Source organism: Phlebotomus argentipes, unplaced genomic scaffold (genome assembly GCF_947086385.1).
Source record: "Phlebotomus argentipes unplaced genomic scaffold, Phlebotomus argentipes genome assembly contig_10, whole genome shotgun sequence".
Lineage (NCBI taxonomy): Eukaryota > Metazoa > Arthropoda > Insecta > Diptera > Psychodidae > Phlebotomus > Phlebotomus argentipes.
The window spans coordinates 2,714-20,037 of record NW_026776141.1 but is presented as its reverse complement, the minus strand read 5'-3'; the positions used below and the strand labels follow the sequence as shown (position 1 = coordinate 20,037).

General features: G+C 42.5%; 2 protein-coding genes across 3 annotated transcripts; one reads left to right on the top strand and one right to left on the bottom strand.

Moving 5' to 3' along the window:
* The first annotated feature begins 1,081 nt into the window (after positions 1-1,081).
* Positions 1,082-11,299, top strand: LOC132265225 (inositol-trisphosphate 3-kinase B). Of its 2 annotated transcripts, none has more exons than XM_059765839.1 (6): positions 1,082-1,345; positions 9,673-9,849; positions 9,925-9,997; positions 10,070-10,338; positions 10,668-10,778; positions 10,894-11,299. In XM_059765839.1, the coding sequence occupies exons 1-6, from the start codon at positions 1,097-1,099 to the stop codon at positions 11,284-11,286; spliced, it is 1,272 nt and encodes a 423-aa protein (XP_059621822.1). In that variant the 5' UTR covers positions 1,082-1,096; the 3' UTR covers positions 11,287-11,299. The 2 variants fall into 2 exon arrangements, with proteins under 2 accessions (XP_059621822.1, XP_059621899.1); XM_059765916.1 differs by lacking the exon at positions 1,082-1,345 and adding an exon at positions 3,503-6,267.
* Positions 11,300-12,010: 711 nt separating this feature from the next.
* LOC132265040 (open rectifier potassium channel protein 1) lies at positions 12,011-16,793 on the bottom strand. Its single transcript, XM_059765502.1, has 6 exons — positions 15,438-16,793; positions 14,902-15,081; positions 14,277-14,398; positions 13,861-14,216; positions 13,647-13,794; positions 12,011-13,547 (listed from the first exon to the last, which is right to left on the bottom strand). The coding sequence occupies exons 1-6, from the start codon at positions 15,580-15,582 to the stop codon at positions 12,024-12,026; spliced, it is 2,475 nt and encodes an 824-aa protein (XP_059621485.1). The 5' UTR covers positions 15,583-16,793; the 3' UTR covers positions 12,011-12,023.
* Positions 16,794-17,324: the final 531 nt, after the last annotated feature.

Genomic DNA, 17,324 nt, shown 5'->3' with positions numbered 1-17,324 from the left:
GTAAGAGATTTATTGGAGACAAGAATAAATTTACGATAAGGGATTTTATAAATGATAGTGGAACGTCTCATACGCTGGTAGACAGATACAAGACACCCAACAGTACAATGTTTGATTCACTCCGTGGCGATAGATCGCTGGGAGGAAATATATGTGAAAAGGGTGGTGTTTTACTTGTAAGTCACATAGTGGAGAAGAGACACTTTAGATAGCAATTTCCCGCCAACAAAAACTGCCTCTTCTGCGACAGAAGATCACAATCACTGGCCTCTTCTTCTCTCCTAGCCGTCAAACAATAATTAAGATGAGGTCTCGCGACTGGTTGAAGATAGTGACAAATTTATGAGATGATTGAGAGAGAAAATGTTTTTCTCCAGCACTATGATAAGCTATTTCCCCACTCCGAGTATCCGGCGATAAGGAAATTCTTAGTGCACAGTCTGGAGAACGTGAATTTTACAGTAGAAGCAGTGATCAATCTCTATGTGGTGAATAATTTCCTCGAGAGAAACATTAATTCCCCGCCAGAAGTCATCGCGATATGTCCAATTCTACACGTTAGCCAGCGATCGAGTGTTTTAGACGCTAGCAAATTAAACAATTCACAAATTATCTCCAATCACGCAATCTCCAGCTTTCTGCAGCTCCGTGAATTCACATTGGAAGGAAGATGTATCGCTAAGAAGATTACTTGTTGCAAACACATTTTTTTCCTCTCTCTCTCTCTGTGCATATTTCTTGACTCATTTCATATGACTCTTGCACGCTTCGGCAACTGTATGCAGAGAAGTAATGCTATAATCCGCAGATTGATTGGATATACGAAAATCTCTAGAGTGTAGACTGAAAAAATAGTGTTGGAATTTTAGAGAACAGTTAATCGATGATTTTTTGTGAGGCATGAACATTCCAATTTGACCACTTCACCAATTACTCTCCCATGGCAATTCATTCTTCGACAATTCCCAACCAACATTCGATGAAGGCGAGCAAAGGTGGAGAACGGAGTGTTCGCGTGTGCAAAGCAGTGCCGCTCTTTTAGTGCCATCGAGGATCAGTGGGGTTAGCTTTGTGGTCAGAGGTGACAGAGTGTGAAATGGCTCTCTATCCGACACTCATGGAGACGCTACTGGCGAAGAAGATCGAGATGGCGGCACAGCAGAGTGGCGCCGGTCCAGGTGGAAGTCGTCTCTTTCGCACGGATTCCCTGGACTCCACGAGCAGCATTGGATCTCTCGGCTCTCTGGCGCTGGGTGAGGACGTCTGCCGGTGCGATGACTGTCTCCTGGGCATTGTGGATCTCTACACAATCAGTCCAGTAGAGCAGGCACTGGCCAAGAAGAAGGTAATTTACTGTCCTCAATGGGGAATGCAAAGGCAATAAATTGGTTCACCTTGTTAACGCTCACATTACGTGAGTCCAAAGACAGGCTAAGCAGGGCGATAAGTAACCCATACAAGATGCCAGGGGAACAATCTGTGATGCCCACTAATTGCTGCCATTGTCAATTGGTGGCGACAGAGAGCAATTTCATGTCGCAATCTCAATACTTCGCCCCATCGCTTTCCCCCCACGATCGCCATTCGGTAGGGAGTTAATAAATCCACCAAACACAAAACCTCTGTCAATGTTCAATTGACAAGAGAGGCATTTACCTCAGACTTGGGTTTGTCCCGTGCGTGGTGGACAATATCGACATGGTGGAAAGTTCAACGGAACTGCAAGAGTGGGCAAAATAACAGCGGAGGAATCTGTGTCCACAGAGCCTATCCTTCCTGTTCAATGAGGCGGTGAAGAGGGGCGAAGGTGGGCATTTTATTGAATTGGCACACATTGAATTGAAAATTATGACCATCTGATAGGGGCATGATTTGCGTAATTTGCTACAACGGCCATTGCAATGATAAAAGAAGCATAAGATTCATAGGAATGCACATTGTTTCCTAAGAATAACACGCCCAATTGCCTCTTTATATGGTTCTGTTACTGCTCTGTGGGGCAATAAAATCGGATAAAATTTATTCACCCGTCATAATCATGCATTCTTTCATCGACACACAATCAACTTTGAGCTACATATTTCGACACATTCAGCTTCCCACTTTCGAGTCAAACATCAACTTCTGCCACACCAAAGTGCATTTTCATAAGAGATGAAGCCAAAAGCCCCAAATGAGAGTATAATTGTATGTTTATAGTCAGTATGTGTTAAAATTGCGATAGGATCTTTCATAGATTTTCAATGTGTGAAAAACAAAAGTGTAGGTTAAAATGATTGTTGAAATTATGACGATATAAACGAGTGATCACGCGATAAGTACTAATGAGTTAAGTCTATTGATGTATGATCGCAGCGTTTGTTATGATGCATCTCGGATCCCATGAGTCGTCACTACTCGAAAAGTGGCGGCGCTCATGGCAAATGTGTATAATTTAGAGTTAAAATGCTGAGTTACTGCCGTGGTGAGATCGCGGGATTTGTTGGCTGAGATTTTTGGGGGCCCAATTGAGGCTCCACCCGGTTGTGAGGTAACTATCAAGCTGTATACGGAATGTGCGACATTCCAGTTCAAACGGCAATAGAATTATCATATTTTGAGTGTGAAATAATCGTCATTGGCAATTGAAAGTGCTTTTCGGTAAATATTTGCACTGTGTCGTGCAGAAAGTGATTTTAGAAGTGTCCCGGGCAAGGCCTTCAATTTATTGAATTGTTTCCCCACGTGATCACTTGAGGTGTCACAGTTGTGCAAGTAAATAAGTGTTGTCACAGCAGATGGTGGTGTGTGGCATTAAATATTGTCCAGTATATTTTCACTCCTCCTCGACATGCACTTGAAGTTAATGATTTGCCGCGCGCGCGCGCGCGATTGGGAAAATATGTGATCGCGAGCGCCACGATGTAGGCAGAAGGAGGTGGGGAGGCGCGGTAAAATATGGGATTGCTGTAAAATTAATTTGAACAATTTATCATGGGTTTCGGAGAGTGTGTGTCTCTATTACGTGTCCCTGTATCATTTTGAACAACTTCTTTAGTCAAAGAAGAAAAAGTACAAATTACCATTATTTCTCCCTCTCGGCGATCAAGCGTATGTGTGTGCGATCGTGTGTGGATCGTGGTGGAGAAAGAGTGATTGCATGGATGAGGAAGTTCCGCCGCCGCTGGTGACTTGACTTCATGTTGTGTGATACTATACAGTAATTCCCGCCACTCGAGCTCTCTCTGGACTAACGCGGTGGCAGTTTGCGAGCAGCACGCGCTCGAGTCAGTTTGCACAAGTCCGCGATCGCGATCGAGTGTCTTTCGCACGGAGTTTTCAATTTCGCACGTCAGTAGCAAAGTCCCTGTTGCTCAGTGGAGTTGCACTGTTATTTACGGAAACCGCACAATGAATTTCGCAGTTCCAAAGTGATTTAGAAGCACTGTGCAAATACGTGGAATTAATGAGAGGTAGTGCTTTGGTTCTTTCGTTCTGCTCCACAAATTACCAGTCAACATCAAATTTACTTGAGGCTCGTTGACACACTCCTATTGTTGTACACTTCGTTTCCCATTTAACTGTGCGCACAGTTTTATTGGGCATATTTGAGAAATTACAACGCATTGTTCTGCGATTTGATGTCCCTGCACTTTGTTGCAATTGCTGCAAGATCCTCTGGCAAATGAAATTAAATTTATCATTTTTATCTTTGTTGCCGTGTTCCTGAGTGTCATTTGATGATGAGCGGGAGTTTTTGTGTTGACTAATGAGTTGAGCTATTGTTGAAATCCCATTTGATTGCCTATCAATTCGTCTGATCAATGTGACTCACACTTCGACTTTGCCAGAAATTTGATAAACGGTGATAAAGTATAATCTTACGTTGACTTTTGATAGCACGTTTTTCAGTGAAATTCGCCCATTAGACACTTAAATGTCACATTCTTCATGCTTTTATGGGCACTGCGGAGACTTAATTAAATGTGGAATTTGCAGAGCTGCAATGGCATCTCTCTTGGGGTTTTCTAGTGGGGAAAATCACACTTGCAAGCACGCATGATTGATCGATTTTTCAGCATAGATTGTCCTCAATGAGCGCATACTCTTTGTGGTTGTCGCGAGCAAATGCGCAATCGCACACTGATCGCAGTGATAAATTTTCGTGAATACAATGGGCACACCTCCTCTTCCGCCCATTGGATGCCGCGTAAAGAGAGTCCAAAATTTATAACCCGATTGCGTGCGAATTGACTAATTTATTCACAGACAAACTGCCAAATTGGACGAATCATTAATCACAAGAGCACCACTTATGGGGGGTCTCGGTGTGATGCGCGAGCCTCATTATTTGGTTCGTGAAACGTCTGTGCGCGCATCAAGAGCTGTGCGGTCTGTGGACAACATTAAATATTCAATTGCTCTGGGACCAGAAGACATTCTTATTGTCCACTGCAGAGAAAATTTAAGTGGCGCGGCGGGAAAAGTGACTGATGACTACTGAATTTATTGAATAATAAATTAGTGTGTTGCATGTGGAATTAGTCTATGGAGAAATATCTTCTTTTGGCATGGAAGGATTAAAGCCACCAGAGACTCAATCTTGTTCGGGCTTTTGCAATGAAGATCATAAATAACTGAAATGCCTCAAATAGTCACAAGTGGGGTGTCAATGCACAGAAGTAAGGATTGTGTTATTCATCTAATTGTATGATGTTATTATTAATGGGGTCTCTTGTGTACACTTGAATGATTTATATCATCTACACTTGCCCAAGACGCCGTATTGCGGAAAACTGTCATAAGCCAGAGGGATTGAAAAGAGATCTCGCATATATATTCTGAGCCCTAGAGGTGCAATAATTCAATTTGAGCAAACGTGATTAATTGTATAAAATTGCACAACACTTATAAGCAAAACAATTGGTGTAATCTCCGGATATTTACTAGAAAAAATCTCTGCACAATCATAAATCAATTTTGTGCGCTCCAACAATTTATTACTTTCAACAAAAGTTCACAGTTTTTGTATGTCATATAATATACATATGTATGATGTTAATATGCCGAAAAATGTGGGAAATTGAAATAACTCTCATCCGGCAGTTGCAATGTTTGCAGGAGAATCACAATTCTCAGAAAACTACGCGGGACAGTGGGCTCATCACGCGATTACAATTTGAATGCACATGATGCATATATTGCGATAATAGCACATGAATTCATCTCACTTGATTGCTCGCTGAAGTTGCACTGACGCGGGGCAAAATGCTGGTTGAAAAAATATGAAGATTGAAAGTGAGAAGGCAAAAAGTGCGCAAATTACTCTATTGATGTGAAATGATTGAGGGAAAAAAGATGTAGGGGAGAGCAGAGCAATTCTAGTTCGAAAATATTCAAATTTGAGGAATTTTTGATGCCATTTCTCCGTGGTTATGATTGAAAACCTGTTTTCAATGTCTTTAATTGTATTGTCTTCATTTACTTAAATCTGTCCTAAACTATCCCCCTTGTGCCCTATTCAATGTGAGTTGCCGGCGAGACTTGCGAGGTGTGTATTCAGTTGAATTGATAATTTTAATTCGTGCTCGAGAGATGAGATTCACATCGATAGTTTGTGGAGTTTAATGACGAGCCTCAAGCTGCGAATAAAATGATCATTTGGCACTCAATTGATTGATTGCACTAATGCTCAGGCTAGGCGGACGGTGTTTGCTGATTTGAAATTTAATTAATGACACCTCTGAGTGAACACTTCAGTCTGCTAGTGTTTTCGTGGAATTTCCGCGCGGCGACCAGATAAGAGACTAAATGCCAGTTTGTTCCTGTCCAGTTGTGTTGATCAGTGAAGATTACGACAAGATGAGCTGCCGTGAGTATCACTATAAAGATGATGAGTGTGTAAAAGATGTGGACAATGCCGATGTTGAGGAGGAGCATGAGAAAGCCAGTGGACGGAAGGCGCCATACACGAGGAAGAAGAGCTCCTCGAATCTCTATAGGAAGGCCATGGCTTCGGCGGAGAAGCCCAAGTTTCTCATCCCACACACCGGACAATCCGTGCATCATAACTCCTCGGGTGGTCTAAGGAAGCAAGTCCTGTCCAGACGCACGCCATCGCCTTCCTCGCCCTTTGGCTCGAGCCTCTGTCCAGGATATGAGCAATACCAAATGGCCCTGCTTGAGGTACCGATGCCCAGGGACTTCGGTGATGCTTCCAGTGACGATCTCAGCTCCGAGTGGGACAGCGATGCTCCAGATACGCGTTTCCCTGTCAAGGAGACTAAGGTTAAAACTCACTTGCACATGATCGTTAGCCATAATAATAGCAATTTGCCGCGAAATTTCATCCTCGCATGAACAGAATAATCGCACTTCCAAGCAAAATTGAATCGCTAAAGTGCTGAGAAATATGAAATTAACCTCCCTCCATTTAGTAAATCTTGTCTGGACTTACGGCGGATGCGAAATACCCTTCACAGTGTGACTCTTAATTTAAGACTTTAGCCCAATTTCGTGCTCTTATCGTGCGTTTTTGCAATGTGAACGCACATAATATATTTTGAAAACATAACCAAGACTGATTATTTTCCGCACTATTACAAAAAATGTGTTAAAGTCTGACACGTTGTCTCGCATAATATTTTAATAATAAACATTATCAATTGCTTTCGATCTCAACGCTCTCGGGATGAACTTTAAGCTTGCTCAGATTGTTTATTTACACTGAATTTTATTGCTTTGGAATAAACGGGCAAGGTTTGAATACTTTTTTGCTTCCTCAGAAGCCCAAAGCGTAAAAGAGATGAATTAATCTTGGTTGAATCGAGGTTTCTGTACATGAGCAACGAAATTCCCGCTGAAATAGCCCAAAATTCTTCTTAATTTTTGGTCGTTATTAAAATCGCATTAAATTCGTTTTTATGCCTCGTCTGCGAGCTGTTTCTTACAAAAAAGAAAAACAACACTTTAATCAGAGAATTTTTCCTGCAATTTCTCTTCTTCCACTCAGAAAACAATAGGCGACTATAAATAGAGTGAGAATAGAAGAGTGGAATAATTTCCAATATGACTTGCAAGATGATTTAAATTAATTAAAATAAATTAGTGTCAATTTTCGTCTATCTCTGACTCGATCGTGTGCGTAAAAACTATACGTGTTACGGAGACACACTATTCTTGTGAAATTGTGAAGAATTCCAGATTGGTGTGTGCCACAATAAAAAGGTGACGCTATTGACGTCAATATGAGAACTGATGCGACAAACAACTGGTTTAAATAGGGAATATTCTCGCGCACAGATTTTTCTGCTTAGCATGTGAAGAAACCACACGAAACGTACGGAATTTCCATACGAGCTTATCCACTTTCAGGAATTTTCCAAAGAGATGTGCTCTATCGCCTTGGATCTCGTATTCTCTTTCTTTTCCCCGGCACTTCTGATCATCGTGCAATTACGAAATTCAAATTTTGCCACATTATTCAGAGAGCGATGCTGCCGCCAACGTTGCTTCGTCCTCCGGTGTTTGTCGCGATTCGCTTGTGTACAATTGGTGATGTCTTATCGGATACAAATATGAGGAACTACCGTGTAGACACACTGGTGTTGTGCGTACTGGAATTCCATAGTGATCTTATCAATGGCATTCGCGGAATTTCACATCAAAATATCCAAACCGCATTAAACCACAATGAGTTCTCTTGAAAAATTCATTGAGTCACATTAAAATACCGTCCAGAAAAGGCGACTGCGTATCTGTAAGTGGCCGCCGGGAACTTCTCAATTACAAACATATGTGAGTTATCGCAGTGATATTGAATCAATTTATGCTAAATCTCGTATTACTTCGCACTTCCAATAATTTTGTGGTTCACTGAACTATTTACAGCGTTGATTCTATCACAATTAATAGTGCCAATTAATGTATCATTAAATTAATGATTCTCCTCTAAAATGTTTTTCTTTCCTCACCCAAAATCGTTTTGTATCTCATGGAAGGCTTTTGGCAAAAAAGCCCACAAAGAGAAGATTGATAGTTTTCAATAGGCATTAGCTTGAGGACTTTGATTGGGTGTTCTAACAAAGAGATCTCCATCGACATGTTGAACAAATGATTCAGAATGTCTGTTTCATTTCCAAACAACATCAATGCGTGGTGGGTAATGTAAAAATAGACGTGAAATCTTAAGCAAGTCTCCGAAAAAGTGTTACATTCACGTCTAATCTTGAGCGTTGATCTCCTGAAATCGCATTTGAAATGTAGATAATTAAATAAATATTGAGCTGAGACTTGTGATATTGACTGAAATTTGCTTTCTTTTGATTACACCGACAAGATATCTTCTATATCACACGCATCGGATTTTCGGGACAAGAGATCAAGAGATTCAACGCAGATCGGCATGGAAGTTGCTCTCTGCCAGTAAGAATTTGTCATTTTTATTTTATTAAATGTCTGATCCAATCGATCAGCATTCCCAGTCACTCGTTGATGAATACCTATGAATATGGAAAGCGATGGATGAAATTGAAATGGGAAAAAAGACGTTACAAGCCGAATTACATACAAATTGTCACGATGCTCGAGTTGTGAGTGTGTCGCAAAATGGAAAAATCAACTCTCAGTCGAAGACAAGTGCCCCTTTTTGGGGTCCCGTCGGAATCATCGAGCCAAAAGTCATTGATAATTTCTTTGCCAGTTTGCTCCCCATCGCGAATATGTGGCGCAGTCGAAAACATGTCAATTCGCATGTTCGCAATGTTGCGAGCTTCCAGAAAAGGGTGCGAGGAAGACGCAGGCATAAAAAATGTGTGGATAAGCATCCACTTTAGCTTGTGATTAATCTGCGATTGATGAGAAAAATTAATCCTTTATCAGATCTTCTGGCTCTGAAGCCCTAACGAGTGGGCGGAGCATCCAAACGGGCGTGGCCTTTGACATATTTTCTCCCAGACGTCCACAGGCTTTTCGAATAGTCGATACTGCATTTATTATAGCTTCACAATTGTTTGGCGTCAAGTCGAGAGATAATAAACGAATGTTTTGACACGCGAAATTTGTAATTTCAATTTATTGAGAGGTGCAAATGAGGACGTGCAAAATACAAAGTGTATTGGGAAATGTACGATAATGAGGCACGTGTCGCATGACGCTGAAACGAGTGCACATCATTAATGAGGTATTATTTCGATGGTATGCAATAAAAGAGATTACACTTGGCGGAGAGTCAATCAGTGACTCTTACCGTGGGCCTTTTATAGGCATTAATGTGGGAATTTATAGTGTGTATTTTTGTACAATTATTTTATTAGCATCTCAACCGTTCTATGGAAGTCCGCGGAGAGTGATATCAAAGTAAATGGTATCACCTTGAGCAAGAGATATATCGCATGAACCACCGCTGGAAGTAACTTGAGATTAAGTGACAATATCTGCACTCTCCTTCCTTTTATGGGTGCATCGAAAAGAGTATGTCTCTGTCGACCATCGAAAAATGGCACATACTAAATTTTAATTCTTTTCATCACACTGAACCTTTCTCCCTCGCTGATTGGTGCGCGCATTTATTTCTGTTAATCGAAAAGGCAAAATAATCAATTTTTTGGTGTTGCACGTCAAGTGCAGTTAATTGATATCGCATTTCATAATATACTCTCTTGGCTACAACACGATTAATTGATCTTTATGCAGCCATCAGGATGGCGAAAGCTACGCAACATCGTCCAGTGGACGCCCTTCTTCCAGACCTACAAGAAGCAGAGATATCCGTGGGTTCAGCTCGCGGGTCACCAGGGCAACTTCAAGGCAGGTCCTGATCAGGGGACAGTATTAAAGAAGCTCTGTCCCAAGGAGGAGATGTGCTTCCAGGTGCAGTTACCGAAATCCCTCCAGATCGTGATCTCCTTTTCACATACACACACACACACATGTTCTTCTTTGCAGATCCTGATGAAAGACGTTTTGCGACCATACGTTCCTGAATACAAAGGACAAGTGACGAGTGACAATGGAGAATGTGAGGATTTTCTCTATTAAATTGCCATAATCCCTAGAATTCACCAAAATGTCTCTTCTCCTCGATTTACAGTTTATTTGCAACTGCAAGATCTGCTGAGTGACTTCTATCAACCATGCGTGATGGACTGCAAGATTGGCGTGAGGACGTACTTGGAGGAGGAGTTGTCGAAAGCCAAAGAGAAGCCCAAGCTGCGAAAGGACATGTATGAGAAGATGATCCAGATTGATCCCAATGCGCCAACCGAGGATGAGAATCGCGTGAAGGGTGTCACAAAGCCACGCTACATGGTGTGGCGAGAGACGATCTCCAGCACCGCGACCCTTGGCTTCCGGATAGAGGTAAGTGCATTGTGCTGCGAGAGCAACTGCTAATTAGCATGACATACCAGATTTCTCACGATTGTATCGCGGCAAATGAATTGAAGGTGGAAAGGGTCACAATTGACCAAAGAGATCGTGATTTAATTGTTTCCCAGCTAATAAGTGATTTTACCATGGCGAGGGAGACAGAGATCACCCTCACGATCGGCGAACATGTGCGTGCCTTTGTCGGTAAAATACCTTCGCTGCGGGTCGATAGAAATGTGAAAACGTACAATTAATTGTGATAGCATGCAAGGAATTTCGACAGTGGAATTGAAATTGTTTCTCGATCTCCTTTCCGGCAGGGCATTAAGAAGGCTGACGGAACGAGCTCTAAAGACTTCAAGACTACAAAATCGCGGGAGCAAATTCTCCAGTCCTTCAGGGATTTCACCGAAATCTTCTCCCATGCTGTGGTAAGTATTATATCAACTGCAATGCTTATGATCATGCCATCATGATTCACAAATTAGTCAATTATTTATTTGAAATCCCACTCTTCTCATCAATATTCTTCTCTTCCGCACACAGCCAAAATACATTCAGCGCTTGAAGGCGATCCGAGCGACACTGGAGTGCTCGGAATTCTTTAAGACTCACGAGGTAATCGGAAGCTCGCTCCTGTTTGTCCACGATCGCACTCAGGCGAGCATTTGGCTAATTGACTTCGCCAAGACAATCGCGCTACCGCCCAACGTGACCATCGATCACAACAGCAAGTGGAAAGTGGGCAATCATGAGGATGGCTACCTCATCGGCATAAACAATCTCATTGACATCTTCACCGAGCTGCAGAGCCAGCAGATCCAGCCGGCGCCGGAGAGTCCTCAGGCGCCGTCTGTCATATCACTAGTCGATCGCATTCCCGTCCTCTCACTTTCCACGGAGATCGTTAACTCCCACAACAACAATGACAATCTTTAGCTCTCCGCAGGCCGCTTCCGGGAGCTACATCACAAGCACACTCTGCATTTCAAGCATTCTTCCTGTGTATCTCTACAGCCAGTTTGCGATCAGCGAATTGCTGCTGGAAACTAGAGGCGAAATTAGATGAATAAGTAGCCGTGTATAAGCAATGCAATTTCTAAAAGTGCGTGGAAATTGATTTTCTCTTAGGAATGCCGTAAGAAGCAAATCGTTAATTTAACCACGCGATATTGGGGCGATATCGCATGATTCAATTCCCGAAATAATCTTGATACTTGAGCATTTTTATCTCATTTCAATTAACAAATAGCTTAGGATATTTAGTACGCTGTAATACAATATAAGACTGATGTATCAAATTATCACTTTTTATACGCATTTCCTCTCCATCATCGTATGTTTCCTCATTCCATTCCAACACTGTATCTCACTTCTTAGATATTATTTTCGCGTGTGTGTTATCAAGTAGTCTTAAAAGTTGATGATAATGGCAGAAGATTAGAGAAGTAATCCAATTGTTGCATATATTATGTAAGACATTGGATCTCATTTGAGATTTGTTCTTTATGTACATCATAAGGTATATTATATTATTAGTCTAACTACATATATACAGAGAAAAAGGAGAGAATTGTATATAATAACTTTGCAAATATATTCTTATTTACATACTTGAACATCGTTAATACATGCCTAATCTAGAGTATAATAGATCTTCTCTCAGCTGCTTTCGACTAGTTGGTATCAGTGCCCTCGCCCTTCTTTCTCTCCGACAGGCTGGTCAGGCTGACGTGCCGCGACGTGCCCAGACGGGAGGTGACGGCGGTGCGCCAGATGGAACTTGGCTTCGGAATGGGACCGGTCTCTGACTGGGTGGACTGCTGGCGTGCCAGAGGACTGGGTCTAATCGAGATTTTGCGTGCCACCGGGGCGTTGTGGATGGAGGACGAGGAGGAGGCTCTGCTGATGGGCGGCGCCTGGCCGGGTGGGATGCTGAGGGCGGATGGACGGACACTGAAACGGCGCTTCATGACTTGGGGCGAGTCTATGGAATTATAAGGTGGCGGGCGCAGTTCTGAGATCATCGCTTCAGACTGACGACGCAAAGGACGATTGTACAGTGCTGGTCGGAGGGAGCCGCGGCGTCTGTCCGAGTGGACGGACGTGATCGAGTCATTATTGCTTTCTATGCTCATATTCCGAGGGAAGAGGGTGAGCAGAGAGGGCATCTTCGGCTGCGGAACGCTCTCGAATTTGTGTTTACTTGGTGGTGTTCCCATATTTGATATGGCTGCGTTCGTATGCATCACCTCTAGAGCTCTGATGAGGTCAGCAATAGTGGTTCTCTCCAGAACATTCGTATCTGCATCCTTGCCGGGCAGCGCTGATGTGAAGTTGCTTGGACGACGACTAGTTGTCGAGGTGAGGAAAGTGCTCAGCTGGGTGTTCCTTTCAGAAGGTACTGTGTACTGATCGCGGGCTGCTTCAGGATCATCTTCAGGCCAGCTTGAGCCGGCGGCGAAACTCATGGCTCTCTTGCGGAAGTTCTTAAAACGTCCCAGAAGAGATTTATTCGTGGCCGGCGGCGCAAGATCCGGAGTCATTTGAACAGAAAGATCGAAGTTTCTCTTGTCAATCCCGAAGGATTTTCGGTACAGATCATCCTTCCGGGAGCCTGATCTTTGACGCAGAATCCGAGGATCACTGTTGCTGCTCCAAGTCCACTCGTAATTGTCATCTGAAGTCTTGGTGTAGATCGGAGCGGCCACTTCAGACGCGGTTCTCTCTCTTCGAGGATGTTGAGGTGGTCCAGACAAGCTGATGCTGCGCTCAGATGTTGGCAGAGACCATCCAGACCACGTGCGTTCACTGGCGAGAATCTCATTGTCGGAAAACCCATGAATACCTCCTCCCATTTCCAGGACACTCTGTCGATCATCCTCGGGACCTCTGTAATGGCCCAAAGCTGTGACCAGTTGTGCTATAAGCTCGCCTGTCTGTGATACATTCTTTGCCCCTTCGAATGTTCTCTTTCTGTCGATTTTGGCCAGATCCGTGTCTGATTGCGTCCTGTTGAGCGTTGTGGTGCTCTGCGTGTGGAACATCTCCTCCATTCTGGGATACTGACTTTCGCTCATAGCACGCTTTCTGAACACGACAGACGGTGAATCGGGACGATACATCGTGAGTTCTGGGCAGGATTCTGATCGATTGATATTGAACTGAAGGAATTTGTCCGTTGGCTCTGAATAAACTGGCTGTAAAATATAAATATAAAGTCCAACATGCATTGAAGTGTTAACACACTTATAAAAAAATTGCCTATATTTCGGCCAAAGACTAGTCTGAAGGTATACCTTAAAGTTCAGCATGTGCAGCTCATTGAGCATCTTCCGCAGAAAGCCAATGTCTTTCGTGACTCCGTGCCACACACGCGTCTGCGTTTCTTTGAGACTGACGGCCAATTTGTGCTCCAGTTGCTTCACCCGGCGACTCTGGTAGGCCCTTGAACATGCAAAATGATTCGCAATTAGCACCGTCACTCACGGGGAAATGTGCCAAAAGTCTCACTTGACGAGGAATCCCATGATCATCAAGACGTATCCGAGGCCGAAGACAAACCAGAATATCACAAAAACCTCGTACATGATGAAGTATATCCCGAACACGCGCTCCTGGTAAGGCTGGAACGTGCACGCGTAGTCGCCGAAGCCGATGGTCGTGAGCGTGACGAAAGCATAGTACACGGACACGGAATACGGCCAATCCTCGAAATAGGTGAAGAGACATGCGGGCAGGAAGATAAATATTAGCATGCCCGGTATCAGATACAGCATGACCTGGGCGATCAAGCTCAATTTCATGGCCACATAGTGCTTGTTTGTCGACTCCTTGTACGATTTGTAGCGATTGTGGAGTTTATTGAACTGCAATCGAGTGTTAGTTTACAGTTGGATCATATTTTCAAGACTGATAAAGGCGCTTACGGTCTTTCCGAAGAAATTGCCCAAGGCCGCAAGGGTGATCACATTTATTGGCAGCCCAATGATTGCATAAAAAATCATAAACATCCTTCCGAAAGTGCTGTTTGGCGAAATGTTTCCGTAACCTGAAGATGAATAAAGAAAAGTTGAAGTGCAGCAAATTTCCGCAATTGAGAGTTCAAATGGAATCATACATTATGAATGGACACACTGTTGAAAATGAATGGAGAAATAATTTTCACCCAATTTTACTCATTTTTAAATCCATCATCTCTTTTGGATCATAAGGACATTTCTGTGCAATCTTGGTTTATTCTGTATAGTTGGAGAGAATTTAGTGAGATTTTGGACGAAATATAAAGATAACAACACCAAGAATTTATTGGTAAATGAATGAAAAGCATCATTGTATGAAAAATTCATATTGGTTGACTTTTCTACGATTTAGTTTCTAACAGTGCATTTATCAGAAATTGTGCTTTCATTCCAATATTCCAATATAAAATTGAATTTAATTACAGTCCCTAATTAATTTACATATGAAACAAAACACTTGCAAGGCAATATTCCTATAGTAAATTGATGAATACATTCGAATAAAATGCATTGATAATGAGGAATGTCTTACCAACTGTCGAGATAACAGTGAAGACGAAGTAGAAGGAGTGGTAGAACGTCCACACGTATGGATCCAAGTACTTATCCTCGGTGTAATTGGTCACTGGTTTCTCGCAGTACACGGATACCTTCTCCAGGAGTTCATGCTGTAGCGTACGATTGTAGGGTGCTAAGTACTCCACGAGGAGTTCTGCAGAGAGACACCGAAACAAGAATCTGATAAACTCTCAGCTGAGGAATTTATCACTGATGAAGAAAAAAAAACCATAAATTTACTCGAAGGCTGAGCAATAAACCTAATGCAAGTACGTATTGAAAGTCGTTGAAATAATTGGAAAAAGCCATAATTATCGGTGCAGCGACGAAATCTATGTAATTCTAGAGATTAATCAAGGGGAAAATAGGGACTGTAGTAAATCAGTTCTTTCCTCAATTCATCGCTCAATGTGCTTAGCATTGGGATTAAGGTGGACTTTCTTATCTTGTCGCGATGAAAAAATTAAAAGAGGTCAATCGAAATGCTGAAATCTCGCTCATTGGCAATACCATTGACATCAATTCGATCTTGGAGGGCCTGAATTCGCCGCTCCGTCTCGAGATCCTGCTCCAGGGTGTAGAAGACACTGGCGCCGAAGAACAGGTAGGACACGTAGAAGGTTAGCATGGCTAACCACTGCTTTGGGGACATCATCTTGTTCGTGCACTTCTTCTCAAACACACTCACATGAAATTATGCACCAAGCTTTATAGTCAAAAGTGGTGTTTTAGCACAAACTTATAATTTGCACCTTTGCAACTGTTTCGCGCCGCACTGATCGTAAGCGAGTGATCGTTGGTGAGGAAAATTGCAGCAAATTGATGCTTGTTCCCACCCAATCACTTATTTGATTATTGTAATCTCCTTTGGGAGCAATTACTGAGATGTTTTATTAAAATATTAAAATTGCGCGGTGGCGGGAAAACATATTAGGAAAATATGAATGAAAACACAGCACAAATTGTATTATGAATATTTATCCGTTGAGATGATCACGACGACCATTGAATAGTTGCTGCAACTGTGTAATTGTTGCGTTAGTCTCTCGCTCGTCTTTGTGAATGAATTTTCATAAAATATGCATGGAATTCTATTTAGTAGGGAGAATGTGAAAATTTCCACGCATTTTTCTGACAATTGCTGACTTCCTTGGCATTTGCCGCGAATCAGATGCAACCTCCAGAGATCTTATCGTCAAAATTGCACTTCAGTGTGGCAATTGAGGGCGGTGATCGTTTCGGGGAGGTCCAGCTGTAGAAGCAAGAGCAGCAATAGGGTTTCCGTGAAGAAGAGTATTGAGACAATTTTCGTTGAATCCACCACAAGTCGCATAGAATATTCCATTCTACTGATGATCATGGGTGAAATATCTTGCAGAATTGCACATTTAATTGCGTTCTAAATTGTCTCTATATGCACAATTTCTCACGCACTTAATCTTCCGCACAACTCCTTATTTGTCATTGTATTTGCAGTTGCACATCCGCCAGTGTTGTGATCTATGCGATCCCCCGCGGAGTTTCTGCGCACTCCAGGCTCATTACAATAAATTCAATTACACTTGTGGTCAGGATGGCTCTTTCTCTCTCCTGCCGCTATTTATCACGAGCGCGCGCGATCCGTGTGCTTGATTGTGCAATAAAGTATGCGCAAATTATTATCATTGGACGATCGTCGAGGGGAAAATGAAAAATATTTCTGATTCCTTCCTTTCGGTGCTCTGCACAAATTCCATTTTATTGCCACATGCACAAGTCATTTGTGTAAATCACTGAAAAGACGCGCGCTCACAAGGGATAAAAAAGTGTTGTCGTACGATCACAAGATCCTGCAGGCAATTTCGTGTGTGATCACACTGAATACTGGCCACAAACTGACCGATATTAAATAGTTAAGGCAAACGGAATTGTTGTATAATGTTTTTGAACAGTGTCACTGTGTGTGTTGTTTACTTTTTTGTGCCTTCTATGTAATTCTTTCTTTAACACACAACGTGAATAAATGGCAAATTTACACAGTAGTCACTTGAAAGGCGTGCTGTCGATTAGCACTCAATTCTCCACTACTTAATTAATGTGGTATTGAATGCAGTGCGCGTTATCAGAAGCTCCGAGTCTTCCTCTTTTCATCCCCAGAGCCTGCACGACTCATCTCGCCACTATCTGAGAGTGATCTATTGATCTCTCCAATTCTGATCGCATTGCGCTAAATCCAATGTCAGACATGTGATCTTCATGGCTAAATTCTCTGTAATGCATTCACACTGGCATCGACTCCGTGCCGTTCCCAAGAATCAGTATCTTATCACCATTGAAGGATCGTTGAGATTATTTCCCGTGCGCAATTGAGAACAATTTATTAGCTGCACACAGACTAAAGTCTAATTTATATGTGAC